At 37.1% G+C, this 18,946-nt stretch overlaps 1 protein-coding gene across 2 annotated transcripts in view; it reads right to left on the bottom strand.

Moving 5' to 3' along the window:
- Positions 1 to 18,946, bottom strand: part of LOC113526284 (inactive N-acetylated-alpha-linked acidic dipeptidase-like protein 2) — a 243,522-nt gene that overhangs the window by 37,199 nt on the left and 187,377 nt on the right. For both annotated transcript variants that reach the window (XM_053238111.1, XM_053238112.1), the window contains exon 11: positions 8,569 to 8,664. In XM_053238111.1, coding sequence (XP_053094086.1) covers positions 8,569 to 8,664 — 96 coding nt within the window. The remainder of the gene's footprint in view (positions 1 to 8,568; positions 8,665 to 18,946) is intronic.

The raw sequence follows: 18,946 nt of genomic DNA, 5'->3' as shown, positions 1-18,946 counted from the left end.
TTTGCAATAGCATTGGTGACAGTGGTACCAACTGTGGTACAAACTGTGGTGCTAAACATAATTTATTTTATTTTGCTCTTAGGCAAGTGGCACTTGATTTGAATACAACATAAATATCATTTAATGTATGTATTAGTTTTGTATTGTTGCATCTTTGCTAATCTGAGTTGTATGAAATTACTGCTTAGCTTCTTCAGTTCACCATACTGTCTGTACCAATACCACAAATGGGCTCTAAATGTGTTTACCTCGAGCCCAAGAATCTATTTAAGATATCTCAGGTCAGGTCAGGTTTTAGTGGCAGCTAGACTGTCAGCTACTCTTGCTGCCACTTGGATAAATCTACACTCCTTTGTCAACCATTAGTTTCTCAGCCCTGTGAAAGTAGCTTCACCAGAAAATCCAAGCTCAGTTAATTCATCCTATGTTGTGTCACTGTATTATCACAGGGCAAAACAAATCCATCACTCTGCTCTCCAGCTGTTTCTTTCTGTCTGACACTTTACCCCCTCCTCCCTGCAACTCCACCACCAGTGTATATCCAGTTCTTGACAGCAGCTCTTTGTTTCCTGATCTTCCTGGCTGACTGATTGCTGACAGGTTCATTAAAAAAGCTCCTGTCAAATTTAAACACATCATGGCTCAGCACATGTTCTGAAGTGGTGTTATAGTTTTTTCTGTTTCAGTGAGCATGGGGGTTCTCCCTTCTTTTCCATGCACAGAAGAGTTCATTTTTTTTAATTTGGGTTTTGTTTTAGTCTTAGGGTTTATGATTGCACAGTTGTATATGCATGGTATGTTCATGATCCTCAAAGCAGCTGGTAATGTGGTGCTTATGTAAAAAGGGGTTGAGTTTGAATGAATAACAAGAGGTACGGTTAGGTGTACTCATTTCTTTTAAGAACTGAATGTGTGCAGTGCAGCAGTGACATTTTCTTACAATTTTGGTATTAGAAATTACTAGTTGGCTTATACAATTTACAACACTTTTTTTTTCCACTGGAAAAAAAACAGGCAATGTTTTTTTCTAATCTTCAGCTCTTCAGTTTTGGTGAGCCTATAGCCAATGTAGCTTCAAATTCCTGTTTTGGTTGACAGCAGTGGAACCTGATGAGGGCTTCTGCTGTTGTAGCTCATATGCCTTAAGGTTATGCATTATCCATTCTGAGACGCTTTTCTGCTAATCATTATTTGAGTTCGTGTAAACTTCCTGTTAGCTTTGACCATTTTCCTCTGACCTCTACCATCAATAAGGCATTTCTGCCTGCAGAACTGCCACTCTCTGGATGCTCTAGAGACTGTTGTGTGTCTCTTGAGAGAGAGATTTTCCACTTGCTACAAAAAGAATATTAAAAAATTCCCCCAAAAGAACAAAATGTATTTCTGCATAAACTGATGCCATTTTTATGAGAACAGGACAAAGTTCCACACATCTTAACTTGAGAATAGCCTGTAGAATAGCCTGCTTGTAGATTGACTCTTTATGCTGAATGTCCTGCAGTAGGCATTTATATTAGGATTCATTAATATTTAATTTTTAGACTTTATGTTGTGAAACAAGTCAAAACAATTAAAGATGAGACAATTTTTTCATTTTTAAAAATAATTTTATGGAAAAAATAATTCATTTCCTATGTTGCCTGCCAAGGAAAACAAAACAAAACAAAAAACAGGTTCCTTGTTCTCCCATTTTCATGTATGAATACAATGTACACTGACCTACAACCCTTTTTAAAGAAGGAATCATCAAGGACAAGAAATGAGGCAAAAATAAAATAAATAAATAAAAACACTGTTAAACTTTCCTCTGATACCAAAAGCCTCAGTAGCTTCTCTAGGACTATTCATCCCAGAGGTCCTGGGCATGCACTATAGGGACTGTAGTTGGTAGGAGTGATTGAGTGTGTATGTGCATGTTTTGTCATTGATATGATCGATGCCAGCCTACAGAACAGTCTTGAGGGGAGCCAACTCAAACACACATTGTACTCTATGAAGCAATGGTGCTGAGCTGACTGCTACCTCTCCCCAGCTGCGGCCCGAAAAGCCCGGTGAAAAATGAGTGCGGAAAGTCTGGGTGAAAACTCCCCTGGCTCAAACAGCCTGAAGAAAAGAGAAAGTGGCCTGTGGGTGAAGTCCTCAGAGACCTGGAGGAATGGGTATGGCAGACTTATACAGCTCTAGCGTCAGCTCAGGGAATTCATTTGTATCAGCATTGGGGCTGGGGAGCTGTACAGGTTGCGCAGCCATTTCTCATCATTTTATCTTTATTTAACACAATGGCTTCAGGTGACTTGTAAGATTTATCTATAATGTAAGATGAATCTATAATGTAATGAAGTCTTAGTGTTTATTATTAGCCATTATCCCAGTTTCATCCCACATTAAGATGCAAGTCGGAGCTATTTTTTTCTAACTTATTACCACACCGAGAATTTTCATATGCTAACACTGCCTCTAGTAGAAACTAAACATCAAAGAACTATCATCTGTTTATGAAACAAACAAAAAAAAAAACACGTATATATTACAGATTGCATATTTTTTCACAAATATAAGTCAAAAGCAGTATAATGGTATAGCATTATTTATCCAATAGAGGAATTTTATAATTGAAGTAATATCAGATGTTGGGTGCTAAGAAACAACAGAAACAAACACTATATTTAAAGAGCATACAGGTTTCACCATGTGAAAGAAATATGGGGCATCACAAACTTTTTGCAGTTTTTTTTCCCTGAACTTTCCAACAACAGAACACACACATTATTTATAGGCCGACTTGTTTTATGAATTATTGAGGTTTGGATTAAACCCATTCAATTCAAGTGACACACACATGCACACACACACAAAATCTTTGATAAAGATGGGTTGTGATTTCCAGCACTGTACTGAAATGAATAAAATCACAGATCCCCTGGCTATGCTTTATGGATCCCTGGGGATCCCTGGACTCCACTTTGAGGACCACTGACTTAAGGGTAGTCTTCATAGGGTTACTTGTTACAGGTGAGCATGGGACTGGTTTTATTCCCACATCCACCTGCTGCTGATGGAATTATGATGAACCCATCCTCTCGGGCAGAAAGTTTGACCGATCCCGCCTGCTTCTGCAGTTATTATTTTTGTTTGCACCTGCATGCAATATTTTCTAACAAATATAACTAGTCTATTTTCTAAAAAAAAAAAAAATAAATAAAAAAATAAAAAAAAATAATTAGTAAATTAAACCAAAGCAACCCTGATCGTCATAAAGCAGTTACTAAAGATGAATGAATGAATGCTGTAAACATGTCATGCAGCACCGTTTGAGCACCCAGTATGCTTTCATGTTAATGAACATGGCATTTCTTTTTCTCAAGAGCTTCATAACTGACCATCCACATGAAAGTAAGAACCGTCCACTACTGTGACGTTTTTTATTTGGGTCCCGCAGGATCACAGTCCCAGTGCACACCTCTACCACATTACACCTACATGAGCTGTTTATGACAACAGACATAAACTTATATAAACATTTATAAAGGAATATTCCAATAGGTGTCAGCTGTCATACAGACATGCTTTTGTCATCTCAGTCAAGTGACAGATTCTAGTTGACATATGTTAGAGATAGAGGTACCATATATATAAAACGTATGGGTCCAGATGTCTGAGCCCACTCATGAAAATGTTCCTAATACATTCATAACTTAATACATAAATTTAATGACATCTTGTTTCACTTTATAACAAAAAGTTTTAATAAATTTCAGAATTTCTTAGTATTTGGTTTGTCTCCCTTTTGCTTTAATGATAATGTAACTCGAGCTGACATGGACTCCACAAGTTTGTGTAAAACCTTATGATCCATTTTAGATCAAGTCCATCAGATTGTCTTCTGAACACATGCTTCAATGGAAGGGATAAGTCTCAAGGAAATATCACATATGGTCAATATCACAAATGTGCTTAAAATTAAATACTGACCTAGAAACAGTGCAGAATCTAGAACATTTCTTTTCTTTGTTTTAAACTTTGGAAAATTTTAAACTTTCTAGTTTTAAGTGGAAAAATCCCAGATTTTCAGTGTGGTTGATATATTGTATATCTGGCCCTTAAGCAAAGTGTATTTCTTATATCTGCTTATAAAATTGCATTACGTGGCAACTTACAAGACAACATAATGTATATTTGCTCTAATTAGAGTCTGTTTTTGGTACTGATATTTGGTATTACCACCATTATAGCATCTGACCTGCCAGAAGTAAACAGAGCTATAAAATCAGTTGTCATTATGTTCTAACAATTATGTTCTATGAAAGTGTAATAATACAGCCTTAGAGCTACAGTGTCTAGGAGTTCTTTGGATAAAATGGAAGAAAAACACATTTATTGAGTCTAGGAGAAGAAATACTCTAAAACCTAATGTTCCTGAGCTGCTGTGAGTCACCCTGACAACCTTGTAAAAGAAATTCACAGTAATTACTGTTACTCTACAGGCATGAATTGGCAGGATAATTTGGACACACACGTCATATGCCAAATCACCAAAACCAGCTCCTATGTCATTATGCCAGAAATAAATACAGCCAAAGGCCTGATTAGCTGGCTAGCTTGCTACTATTGGCTTTGTGCTGTGTTCTGCCCTTAATGAATGAGCATGGTTAGACTGCAGCTCCTGTGATGAGGTACAAACACAGCACTGCAAGATCACAATAAAGCACAAAATTGCTGACAAACAGCTAGAAATCTTACATCTTGCACCTTTAACAACAACAAAGATGTATGTCACCTGACTTGGGTGTTACATCAACATGACATGAAAACTGATGAAAGCAGTTTTTACTTTGTATGCCTATTGGAATAAGTCTTTCTAAATGTTTATGTAGGTTTAAGCTAGTTGAAGAGCTTTATGGGTGTTGTGTAGCTCTATAAACACTACCCTTAGTTAAAGTAGTATAAATAGAGATACTATTTAGTATCAATTTAAATTTTGTATTAGTTATTTATAAAAAATACATTAGCAATTTCCTGATAGTAAACTCAGGCTTTTGCACATTATTGTGCTCTTGCATTAAAAAAAATAAATAAAAAAAAAAAAAAAAAAGAAAAAAAATTATGGTTGCTATTGATATGTTATTACTGAATAATTTCCACAAACTACAGAGGGAAAAAAAGAATACTAATACTAATACTACTACTACTAATAATAATAACTTATTAAGTCAAAATAATGAGATACTAAGTCAAAACTACAACTTCTGTACTTACCCAGAGCTCTTCTTAAAGCTAGTAGTTATCACACTGATTTTCCTGATAAAATGGATAAAACATAGCTGCCTTTGACACAGGGGCCAGCTGATTTTTTTTCTCCTTAACCTTCATGACCCAGTTGAAAAAAAAAGCTAGCATGTTATACCAATATTGACCACAAGTGGCAGAGCACATCTGAAAGGCTAACAGTAGTTATCCCGGGTTTTAGGGATTTTTAAAAACGGATAAAACCTAGCTGCTTTTTATGTTCCTTCAGGCAAACCTCAACACTGCAAAAAAAAAAAAAAATCAGTGGGTAGAGAAAGGTAAAAGGGTAGATAAGTGCTCATTTGTGATCTGTTTTGCTATGTTACAGACATATAGTATAAGACAGACTCTGAAACACACTTACATTGTATTTTTTTTTTTTTTAATCCTTCTGGGATTCTGTAAAGAAAACTGGCATCTGTTGGTCTAAATGTGCAAATTTGCACAAGGGACGCTTGAGAATAAAGTAGGTATGAGTGAGCACAAAGCTATGGACTGAGCACATGGGAAATATGCTTATGCTTATAGTGCACAACACCCATGTTAGAGCTATGAATCATGTGTTATTTCTGAAACATTGTCCCCGTGTGCTCACAGGATCCATGAGGCTGCAGGCATGATTTTATACAGCAACAAAACTTCTGCATGCATAAACAAATCCCATCGTGTAACTCACCAGAGGCACACACACACACACACACACACACACACAGAGCAATAAAACATTGCTTATTATGTGAATGAATAGATTGCTCCTGATTATGCCATCTACATACCTCACATTTTCCAAACCCTACTGGTTATGTAAAATGTGAATGAATTCTAAATTTTGTTTAAAAAAAAATTGGGAATTCTAAATTTGAGACACCTTTTAAACAGATGTGCACTGCAAATCCTCTCTTGGTTCTTTGAATGTTTCATGAAATTTTTCTTTCTTTGCTCTCTCAGAGTGTCCCATTTGGTATAGTCCCATAGGACCTCTAGACTTGGCTCAGAAACACAACCCAGCCTTTGTGTGTGTGTATGTGTGTGTGTGTGTGTGTGTGTGTGTGTGTGTGTGTGTGTCCCTGAGAACTCGCTCTCCTCTCTCTCTGTTTTTATTCAGGAAAGTTTTTCAGTCCTTCTGTGCTGATATTTTGACACTTCCAGTTTTACTCCTTGAATTCCAAATCAGACTGAAGCCTGCTTCTTTTTATTGCCATACCAATAAACTTTGAAATTTGGTTGAACATTAAGCAACAATAAAACCAAAATAGCTCAGAAAGAAAATGAAACTAAAACAGCTGTCGTCAACTGGTGTACCACAGTGTGGATGCAAACCCAGCAAAGTATTTAAATGCACTAAGTATTCAAAAAATATATATATATATATATATATATATATATACTATAGCAGTCTGTAGCTCAGCAACACTAGTTTTCTAAACATGAATCATCTTGGCTTCTGTAGTAGATCCTCTGTTGCAGCCAATCACCTGCATTTATGGAAATCATTTATGGCAGCTCATCAGATCAGAGGCTAAAGATATTAGCTCAGAAAGGGGCGAGACCCTTTCATTATGCATTCTTTATTCATTTCAAAGTATGCATTTCAGTAATCAGAGTCCATGGCACTAGTCCAAAGTGGTAACATGAAGCAGCACTTTAAAACAAAAGATAACCACTAAATCATTAATAGTTAAACTAAGATAAACTAATCATTAATAGTTAAGCATCAAAAGGTAACTGTTGTTGTCATTCTTTTATGTTAGTTTCTTATCCAGACCTTCATAAACAAGGAATCTTATGTAACTCAACTTTAAAAATTTGACTTGAATACCCCTGCACTAAACCATAAAATGAGTCACGTAAGTGAAAGTACTGGAGTGATCACAAGAGTTATAAGGGCATTTAGATTTTCAATCCCTAATGTTTATTCTGACAAACTTCAAAGGGCATGTTATTCAGTCTAAACATGCAAAAATGAACATTTTGTTATTTTTAAAACAAAAAGCAGTGAGTATGAAAAATGGGCTGTCAGGGCCCATCCTTTATCCAAGCAATCACTGTGTTTGGAGACAAGAAGGGTGAGCAATTGATTTTAATAAACTAATGCTGCAGATATGCAGCCACAAGCCACCTGCTGGTCTTTGTGCTCTCACTACACCAATACACTACAATATTCATAAGAAAAGTACACAGACACAGGTCAAAGGCAAAGAGAACTAGAACAAGTATACACAGAGACTATGGCTTGGTGACGTAAGATACTATCGTTGAGACTTTACGCTGAACCTGATCCACAGACACAGGGTATATACACTAATCAAAAACCAAACACAGTTCAGGTGAGCACAATCGGATAACAGACCAATGACAGGACAAGGGTAGAGACAGGACTAAAACAGAAAAAAAGGCACAATGGTGTAATAAATAAAAGCACATGTAGAACTCAGAACAAAGCACAAGACACGTTTTGGGAACCGTGATGTGTGCCAAGAGGAGGAATTCATGACAGTGTGTGAATACATATCTGTGAAATTGTGACAAATGCTCCTGTGTACTTCAAGTCACAAATAAAACATCAGCTAAAACCTGGTTTCGAAGCTAAATCCTAGCTGTTGAGTTTATTGATATACTGCTTGAAAGTACCTTTTTTACTATGCGCATTTATGTGAAGAATGAATTATGCTCATCCATCATGATCGCTGTGTCTAGAGGAACACTGTTGTTTGCTGGGTATGTTAGAGTGAAGAAAAACACAGCGCACTGCCTTTAAGCTTCTGTTCTAAAGTGACACATTTCGCTGTGTACTACTTTGAGACATGTAGTGAAGTGAAAAGAAAAATAAGTCTTCCAAGGTGAGAAACAGAAAGTCTTATATATTTAACCATATGCATCATCATTTAACACATTTGATCCAAAAATATGATGGTCTATATAAGAGTCTGAGACTATCATTGAGTTATGGGGAACTGTTTGACAAAGAAATAGTTTGCATGGAAATGAAGAGTCACAGCAATGCATGGGGCACATTTTTAAGATTCATAAACAGGAGAAATGTGAAAGTTTCAGTTTTAAGTAGCAATGGGGCAAACGGCTTGTCAGTAAGCAAAACTTTCACACCACACACCCCCATAAAGACACTACCTGTCCTCATGTCACATTTAGTTTATGCTCTTCACCTAAACTACATTTTCCAAATATGCAGACAATTCTTTATACTCACCACTCAAGAGCAATCTGACAAACAGATGAATAATTAAAGAGTCACTCGACTTGGAATTCTGTGGATGAACATACCTTTGCAACTGTCTCGTGAAGTCTGAATTCGGGGTCCAAGGTCTCTGCTAACGATGACTCGAAGGGGAAAAAGGCCTCGGAGAGGAAACGAGCACTCTAGATTTAAAACATATGCAGAGAGGAAAAAAAAACATGAACGATTTCAAATATGACTGAGGACCTTTCACGTTATGCTACTGCATATATAATGGATTCCAAAGGGGTATTTGAAACAAGTTTCTCATAGCAGTAACACATTAAGCCTCACCATTCAATAGCATACACCCCTTCCTTGTTCAATGACACTTCAGTAGCTTCTACAGCCAAAAGAGGGCTCATTATGAAATATCCTTTCCATTTCAAGGGTCACAGCATCATAACAGATATGTACTCCAATCAGGACCGTACCCTCCCAAACATATCAGGGGTCTGGCCTCTGAAGGATCATGTAGCTTCAATGAATGTTTTCGTGATCTGAAATGTAAACTATTGTATTCATTTATGCTAAAGATCTCCACTAGGATGCATCCTCTAGTACGTAAGGAATCATTGAGATACCATCAGGAACCAATTTCAGTAAGTCATTAGTATGCCGCAAACTATACACGTGATCATATACAGTACATGCACTAAGGCATGTAAATACATTATTCTGATTGCTGTAGAGTGGCATAAATATCAGGCAGTGACAAACCAGGAACCTAGGAAAATAAACAAACAAAAAAAGGCAAAACAAATCCAAGGCTTGTGTTGAAAGCCGAGGTTGCCTTGAAAAACCCACAAAATGACAGCTCTTTTTCCACTCCATCTGTTCCTTTATATCCTTTGTGCTAGCCATGCAGAATAGCACAACAAAGACAGATCCACATAGAAGATTAGAGGCATTAGATGCAGCCCCACATTGCCTACTCCACTCTTCATCTCCCTGAAGACCTGACCTTGATGTTTTGAAGCACAATGGCTTGCCAGAGTCTATTACTCAAGCATTTGTTAGGAGCCATCTTGTATCAGTTGATACTACACAACCTCAGACAAACAAAAGGCAGCACAGAACATTTTCTGTAATAACCCCTACAAGTAATAATACTCTTCTGGTGGTCTGATGGTTCATAAAAGGTTATTTTTGAACAAAGTGCATCTCCTTCACGGAGTTCGGTTACGAGAGTGCCAAAGCTGTGCTCTTCACAGGGCAATTTAAATAAAACCCCATTACTTTTTCTGAGATTTGAGAGCAGACTAAAGCTGTCAAGATGGCTTTTGAGAAAATATTGTAATCTCCTGACCTAGTTGAAGTAAGCCTGGGAATGTGCTGAGGTTCCTCAGGGCTGTGTCCTCAACCAAGTGAACTTTTATCTTTCAACTAATAAATTAGGGGACCAAATATATAGCCATGGGGAACTTCAGCAGGATTGTTGTAGAGCAAGTTATCATTATAACTAGCCTCTAAATCATAAAAGGATGATGGTTGCCAACATGTACAGAAGGGATGTCACTTCCTAGCAGTGCAGCCGATTAGAGTATCTCTGCTGGGGTCTCCAAAAACCTTTTAAAAATTGCAAATTAATAATTAAATTGTTGATGTACATTGTGTTAATGAAAAATTACTTCTTTTTCCAGCACTTTCTGGTTTACACCCAAATTCACATACATATTCGGTGCACTAAACATATACAAATACAGACAATGGCACTGCATTACACTCCTACTTCCAACATATACAAGCATATCACAAAATGTCTGCTGTAAGCCTTCCTCATTGCACATCTGCAGGTGCACCAGTAAAGGGAAAAACTGCTCCAATTTATTCACGAGACAACCAAACAATGTGTTATTGCTGGACTAACTGCTGAATGGCCAGATCCGCAACAAGTAATTACAAGCCAATGGCCGAAAATTGCCGTTTAGAGTCATACTGAAACACGTGCTTTGTAATTGACACTGCTACACAAGTAAATGAAACAATTAAATGGTAGTCATAAATAGCTGGATCTTAAACCAATACTTAAACCAAATACCTTTCAGAAACTACATCACAATTTTGGTTTTGGAGTCTTAGGGGTACATCTTTTGTATCTTTAGTGTGTAGCTTGTAAATTATTACTCAAAAAGCTAACTAAGATACAAGAGTGGTTGTTCAGGTGAAGTTATGTTCCTTAAATGCACCATACCACACGACACTACACCACACCACACTACATTCACATTAAAACATACATACTAAAGATACAAAAGACAAGGAAAGGTACAGTTACAGTAGGTACTTCTTTTCTGAGAGTGTAACCACACTTCCTCCCTGATCCCACAAGAGTTTCACAATCCCACATTTACATCTACAGCAATAGACAGTAATGAAGCAGTGAAGCTGAAGCTAAACAGTGTTTAATTCTGTAGTACTCTAGCACTCTCGTATATTTCAGTCAGCTGAAAAGGGACCCGCACAGTAACTGGGCAACAGCCAAATAGCTTACAAAATGGTTTTGCTGATGAGCATTCTTTACCCTTTGCAACATATCTTCAGAAATATGGAACAAACAAATCTGCGAAGTGCTTAGCACACAACTAAAATACATTAGTGCTAGCAGGCCTGTAGGCAGTGGCATGCCAGAGCTCACCAGAGGGCCAAGAAGCCAGTTGGAGCTGCTGGCGGATGGCAGGAGCTTGGAGGAATAATCACAGTCTCAACACCATGCCGAGTGGGACACACACGGTTTATGCAAGCTGCAAAATGAGGCTTTAAATGGAGTAATCAGCATGAGGCTATATATCAGGCTGCTCTAAAAAGTCTAGCTTTGAAGCATGGGACAGTGTGCCTGGAGCTGTTTAGCTCAACATCCTCTCCCAGCCACCAGAACTAATGTTCTATTGTTGGTAACAAGCTGTATGAATATTCATCCACAATGAGACAGCAATAAGTGAAGGTGCTAAGCAGCACGCAAGGCCAGCAGAGGGGAATCATCTGTCTTATCATGTAGCTATCACTAATTCCATCAGCTACACACCTCAAAGGAAATGTTAAAGCTTAAACAAGCCAGTAAAATACTAATTAGTTAATAAAAATCTTCTTTAAAGGCTGTTCAAAGGCAAAGGAAAAAGGTTTTGGCTTATTTTAGCATTCCTCATGGCTATATTGTAACTAACGTGTTTATTGAGTATATGAATATGGGAAGAAGTAAAACAAAACTAAAAAAAAAAACTGCCTGCATATTAGTTTGAACTGATGGAATGGAAGCATTGAGTAAACACCTTTTTTGTTTAAAAAAAAGGTCTTAGCACTTCAGAATAATACTAGCTGATAGTACAAACAAACATCAAATATGCATCAAATAAGATTTACTGCGATAGACCTGTGAGAGAACACACTTTCAGACCGGGAAGACACACAAGGATAACTTGCTAGAGCTGAGAGAAACTGTTGAATAAATGATGAGGTCAGGCAGTAATTTCTAAATCTCCTTTTTTATGTAATTCACAGAGCCAGGAAAGTCTTTTCTAAAAATCACTAAAAACAATTGAAGTTAACAGGCATAGAAGGACTTCAGAGACGTAAAATGGGGAAAAATACTACTGAAAAATACTTGCATAAATACTGAAAAAATACTTTGTTTAGGTCTAAAATATGACACACAACAAGTTTAATTTAAAATCTATTCAAATTTGAATAATCCTAAATTATTCAAAAATTGTGCAATTTAGGTCTGAAGCTATATGAGTTCTTATATGACATCCAAAGAAAAAAAAAAATTAATTAATTTAAAAAAGGATAATGCTGCATGTAACATTAGTGTGGTTTGAAGGTGATCTATGTCTTATATGTTTCTAAAAATAGCCTTAACCCTATGAGTGTGGACATCATACATGAAAGGTTTACAGTAGGTTGTGTCAAAACCAGTCAGTATTGATTTTTCCAAAGGCAAAATTATGGATAGTGGATGGATTGCATTTCTAGGAACCTTTAGTAGAAAAGCCTAAGATGACACATTTGCCTTTAACATTCAGATGTTTCAGAAGCCCTTGATTAGTTCAGTCAGGTGTGTTATACTGCACTTCAGATCTAACCATGACAGATGTGTCTGATCCAAACAGACCTGGCCAACTTAAGACAGTCAGATGAACTAATGATTGCTTTGTGTTTCTCTCTCATCTGGTCTCAGCAGCCTCTATCTGAACAGTCCAGATACAGCCACAGATGGGCTCAGGTGGGTAGCCATTCTGTTTGCTATTTTAGACCCAGGCACGGGAGATTGTGATCAATTAGACTGCTAGAGTTATGCGTGTCTGCTGCATTGCCTCAGGGTTTCTTTTCCTGAACTAGACTTCAGAGCTGCTTTGTTGAATCCGACTGCACCCTACTGGATCAAGACACAACAGAGTACCAATATATTAAGAAATCTGTCAGCAAAGACTTTTGACCAATGTTATTATGTCCTCTGTCCACTGCAACTTGCTGTGAGGGTGTAGAACTCAATTTCTTACAAAAATAGCATACTTTGTAATACTTCACACTACATTATAATTCTGTGGTCTGGTCTTTCAAGAGAAGGTCTGGAATGCTATATTTGATTCAGTTTTTCAGTTTGCCCAGGAGACCCTCTGCTGTGCCTTATGTGGCAGCAATGCAATGCATAAAATCATGTAGATACAGGTCAAGAGCTTCAGTTACTGTTCACATCAAACATCAGAATGGGGAAATAATTTGATCTCAGTGACTTTGACCAATGGGTTGGTCTGAGAATTTCAGAAACTGTTAGTCTTCTGGGATTTTCATCACAGCAGTCTCTAGAGTTTACACAGAATGCTGCGCAAAACAAAAAACATCCAGTAAGCAGCATTTATGAGGATGGAAATGCCTTGTGGTCATGAGAGATCAGAGTAGAATGGACAGACGGGTTCGAGCTGACAGGAAAAAACTCACATAATCACTCTTTACAACCGTGGTGAGCAGAAAAGCATCTCAGAAAGCACAACATGTCAAACAGCAAACGACCAAATCGGGTTTCACCACTCTCAGCCAAGAACAGGAATCTGGGGGTACAGCGGGCACAGGTCCACGAAAAAAAAAAAGCACAGTTGAAGATTGGTGAAAAAAAAGACATGTAGGCTAGATAGTAGCATATATCATAAGTCAGGAGTGATAGCATCTTGTCATGAGTGACTGCTGGCCATTGCAGTGGCTATGTTATTGAGATGACTGATTTAGTGATTGCTTTGATGTGGCTACCGAAAACTACTGAACATATATGAGTCAATAAGGTCATCAAGGTTTCAGATTTGATCTTTAATTTTAGCATTCAGAATTTTTTTCTTGCTGCCTAATATGCTTAGCTCAGGCTTGTCTTTGTTTAGTTGAAGGGAATTCTGATGCATCCAGGTTAAATTCAAGGTTAAGTTTGGAGTTAGGGTTGGTTGACTGGGCAGGCCATTCCATTACCGACAACACAGATTCCTATCTTTTGTAGAAGCTCTCCAAAGCTTTGAGGTGTGTATGGGATCACTGAACAAAAAGGTGAATGGAAGAGAGGGAATAAGAGGTGAAGAGAATAAAACTAAAAAAAGAGTGCCATTTGCTTCAGCGATCCCCCACTTCCTCTGAAGCCCATAACTTTTAAAGACAAACATGCCAAAATGATTAGCATCCAGCCTGTAGCTCTTCCTCTGAGCAGATGTTGAGGGCAGGCTGGGTTCCAGGCTTATACTGAGCAGATATTACCTCTCCCCAAACTGGGTTATTGGTTTATGACAGATCTTTGGCCAGACAGATCTTTTTTTCAGCCCCAAACATCTCCATCTATGATCACATTGCCTGCTAAATTCTGCTTTCAAGTTCACGGTGGAAGGAAAAAAAAAATTGAAACCTGTTTTTGAAATTGTGTAATTTCCAAGATTACAACATTATGGAAGATTAGTGAGTATTACTACATAAGCCAGTGAAGACTATAATAAGTAAACAAACAAATAATCAAGGAAACAAGCAACTAAATGAAGAAGTATTCGGTGTTCATCAGTGTAAAGTAAAGACTGTTCACAGTTCTGACTGGTGATGGGGCATTTTCAACCAAAAGCCCCTCTGGTGAGCTGTGATGCATGTTTAAATGCATTCAACATGACAAGTTTCAAATGATACAGACTGGTATTTCAGCACAACAAAGGTACAGTACATGCTGCAACATAGTTTAGCACTGACTCAGTTAAATAAATATAATATCACTGTTGAAAAATATGACAATACTTTCAAAAGTTATAAAATAATCTTCCTTAAAGATCCTATGGTATTTATATTTCAATTAGAACACTGGCTTCCTTCAAGTGTACAGTCCCAATTTATATCAGAAGAAATATTCTTGCAAATGAGATCATTTTTATTCTAATGGAAGAGATTGCATTGACTTCACAGACAAGTGAGTCATAAAATAAGGGACTAAAAGAATTAAAGGGAGTTCATTACATTTGTCATTGATTTCACTGATTGCTTTGATTTGTCATTCCACATCTGTAAAGTCAGTCTTGTACCAGCTTATTAACTGATTCTCAACAACATATCAAATGATGCTTATTTATCTTTCAATAATGTCACAAAATGTATCAATAGAGTCCACAAGAACTAGTAATGGAGATGGGTTGATAGTTTAAAGACGATGTGCTACATATAATGGACTATAAACTGGACTATGCAAATAAAATGAAAGCAAGAGGGATGGGATGCTAGTCTATAAATTATCTACTAGACATAAATACAAAATATCGTATTTATATTATATAGCCTGTAAGTTTGTCCTGACTAATCACAGAATTTAAACTTTTAGGCCCTAATTGACTAAAAATATGCAATATTTTTCATCATATATACAATGGCTTGCAAAAGTATTTAACCTCCTGGAATTTATCAGATTTGTCTGAATAACATTTTAAATACACATACATGTTCTTCCTGTCAGTATTTCTAATGCAAACTCATGTTCTCTTACAATACAATTTTTTACAAAGTCAAAATGAATTATTGCTCATCAAGTATTTAAAAAAAAACAAAAAACAAATCAAAAACTGAAAAATGGTGCTTGCATAAGTATTCACCCCCCAGTTTCCAGAAGCTCCAGATGAAAGATATTGTCTTAATGAGGATCCAGTTGTCTTATAATTGGCCTTCAGCTGTGAAATATTAAAACAGGTCCCATTTTCTGAATAAACACCACCTCAGTTGAACTGCCATTTCAGAGACTGTAAGTCTGAAGGAAAGGAGTGAAAATGAAGACTAAAGTGCATTCTAAGGAAGGTAAAGATAAGGTAATAGAATTTCATAACTTAGGAATAGGGTATAAAAATCAGATCTATGAGGTTGTACATCCCAGTAAGCACTGTTAGATCAATAGTGAGGAAGTAGAAGCTGCATCAAACAGCCCAATCACTACTTATACAAGGCTGCCCCTCAAAACTCAAAAACAAGCACACAAACAAGACAGAGACTGGTGAGTGAAGCCACAGTGATACACTCTGAGTCACTCTGAAAGATTTACAGAATACAGTGGCTGAGAGTGGACTGAAGGTGTACCGGACGATTATCACGATCCCTACTGTGAAATATGGTGGTGGTAGTATCATGCTCTGGATGCACTTTTCAAAAATTGAAGAGAGAATAGATGGAGCAAAATACAGGGGGATATTACAACAGGACCTGATTCAGTCTTCTAAAGCTTGAGAGAAACTTCACCATTCAGCAGGACAGTGGTCCCAAACACAAGGCCAAAGCATTGCAGAAGTGGTTAAAAAACAAAAAGGTGAATGTTCTACAGTGACCAAGTCCAGTGGCACTGTTTGAAAATTGCAGTCAACAAACAACTTCCAACCAACCTGACGAACCTGGAGCAAATTTGCCAGGAAGAATGGGCAAAAATTACTCCCAGTGTGTAAAGCTGGTAGGTACTTACCCCAACAGACCTACATCTGTTATTGCAGCAAAAGGTGGTTCTGCCAAGTACTAGTCTGAAGGGGTTGAATACATATGCAAGCAGCATGTTTTCTTTTTTTTCTTTTTTATTTCCTTTTTTTTTTTAAGATTTGCTGACATAAAATAATTTTGAATTTGAAAATGTTCTGGGTAAGTACATTAAAATTGAACAGTAAAAGGAAGCACCATACACTAATATATTAGTCTGTTCTCATATTGACAATGTCTTATTATATTATTGCCATAACGTGTTTCAACTGACCTTTCTCCTTAAACATATGGAAGTGTGAGCATTTTTCTATTTCCCATCTTGTTACTTCAAATAATGATTGAATTATGATGTATTTTATTATGTCCTTTCATTCCTAATACGTAAAACGTGTTAGGTATTTCAGTAAAATTAATTAAAACACCATGTTTCACACAAAAGGCTCACTTCTGTGAATAATTTTCTAGGCTGTCAGAAATAGCATGTACTGTACATTTACTATATCCACATCAATTATAACTTTTATATCAGAAATTGAAAGGTGCCACTTTGATGAATGATAGAACAGTTTCACTGTTTCTGGTGGCCCTAGTTGAACTGTAAATTAATTTTATATAAAACCATGGTGTATACTGATACATTTGTGAAAAATATGAAAAATGAAAAGCTACACGGGTTATTTATGTAATACTCTTCTGTGACGAGAGGAATAAAAATAAAAAAACAGCCAAGACCAGAGCCAAGTATAATGCATATTCACAACAGTTGTCATACATGTAATTACCCTTTTGACTAGCGGATCTGCTAAACTGTCAAGTGAGAAACAGTGTCCCACTAGACCTTAGCATGTACATTTTACACCCTAATCAGAAATGCGCCACAAAACAGGGTCACTTTGATGTGTGGGAGCCAGATGGCAGGATTTAGCTGTTTTTTTATGGTCCGTGCTCAACTGTCAATTTAGAACAATTTACCAATGCACAGGGCTGCCATATGATGCTAATTTGATTTGATTTGCATACACTGGAGGAGCATATCTGACCTCAAAACCTGAATGTCTTCCTAGTTCATGGCCAACAAACTCAAATCTTCTCAGTTTAAATCTGAATGGGTGGAAAGATGCTCAAGATCTTCTCTGCCTGAGAAGGTGGATTGCCATCTGGTGAGGGGGAGAGTTGGGAGCAAAAGTTAAACCATGCCAAGGAAGGCTGTCTCATCTGACACAATGCATTAGTGTGGAGCTTGGAAGTGGTTTCTGGGTTTCTAGCAACTAAAAATTCTGCACTAAAAATATCAGGGAAAATAAACATTACACTACTGAAGCATAAGATAATCATTCTGAGGTACTCTCATTTATTTAAGCCAATGTTTAGGTAAAAATCAGATGTATTACTTTAGAGTTTATAGTCCTAATTCAGTCTTATACACTTGTAGACATTTATATGCAAACTGACTTTTTTTTTTTACCACCGTTTTTGTTGGTTCTTACTCAACATGATCTTTGCAGGAAGACAGCCAAGAACATGCCCATGTTGTTTTATTCTTAAAGTTGAGGTGTCAAAATATGTTACAGGCAGAAAAACCCTATATTTCAAAAATGTTGGCAGTTTGTCAGAATTCAGCACCAGTGACATCTGATGATTTTTCCCAGACCACCACAAATATATTCTAACCCTGTATGTTAATTATTACCAGATCACAGAGGAAATAAATGCATAAAAATGGTAGTGTTGAAAGCCTTGAAGCCAATGTGTCATTTTGACTCCACTAGTTTACAAAGGTTCCTAGAGCTGTTTCATGCTGATGAGAGAAACAGAGGCTGAGAGTTCTGTCCTCGAACATAGAGAGTACCCTCTGTTCTAATGCAGCTTGATGGGTTGAATGCCAGGAAAAGGTTACTTTCACAGTTTAAGGCACAACAGTATTGCACAGCAGATGCTTAGCCATGCATGTGTGCTGAATGAGACAGATGCACAAACCAGAGCCTGGGAAATGTCACCACAACACACAAAGAGAAAGAGGGAAAGAGATTTAAACATGCTCGAGCAATTAGTTAAGGAACTTCTCCCTTGCACAGTTTACCGAGCCCACAAATGAATAAAAGCACAAAGTACATTCTCGTCTACGCAATCTCTAAATCTCAGAATCAATAAATGAGCTCGGTGCCAGAGTAAAACCTGATGCGTACCGGATCCATTTGTCATTTATGGTGTTTGAGATAGTAAATAAATACTACAAAAAGATCATACAGCACTTTGTAAGTTTCTACCCAGCTGTTTTTTTTTTTTTTTTAACTCAAGAGGTTGCACAATAAATGGCGGAAAGTTAACGGCATCGTGCTCACAGTGCTCTTCGGTAAAGATCACTAGTAATAGAGAATTATTTCCACACAACTCACTTTATCTATATGCTAACTGTGTTATTGTTTTATGGCTCTCCATTTTTGATACATAACAGAGATGACTCATGAG

The sequence above is a fragment of the Pangasianodon hypophthalmus genome, chromosome 11 (assembly GCF_027358585.1).
Source record: "Pangasianodon hypophthalmus isolate fPanHyp1 chromosome 11, fPanHyp1.pri, whole genome shotgun sequence".
In the NCBI taxonomy this organism is placed as follows: domain Eukaryota; kingdom Metazoa; phylum Chordata; class Actinopteri; order Siluriformes; family Pangasiidae; genus Pangasianodon; species Pangasianodon hypophthalmus.
This window is presented reverse-complemented; position numbering and strand designations above follow the sequence as displayed.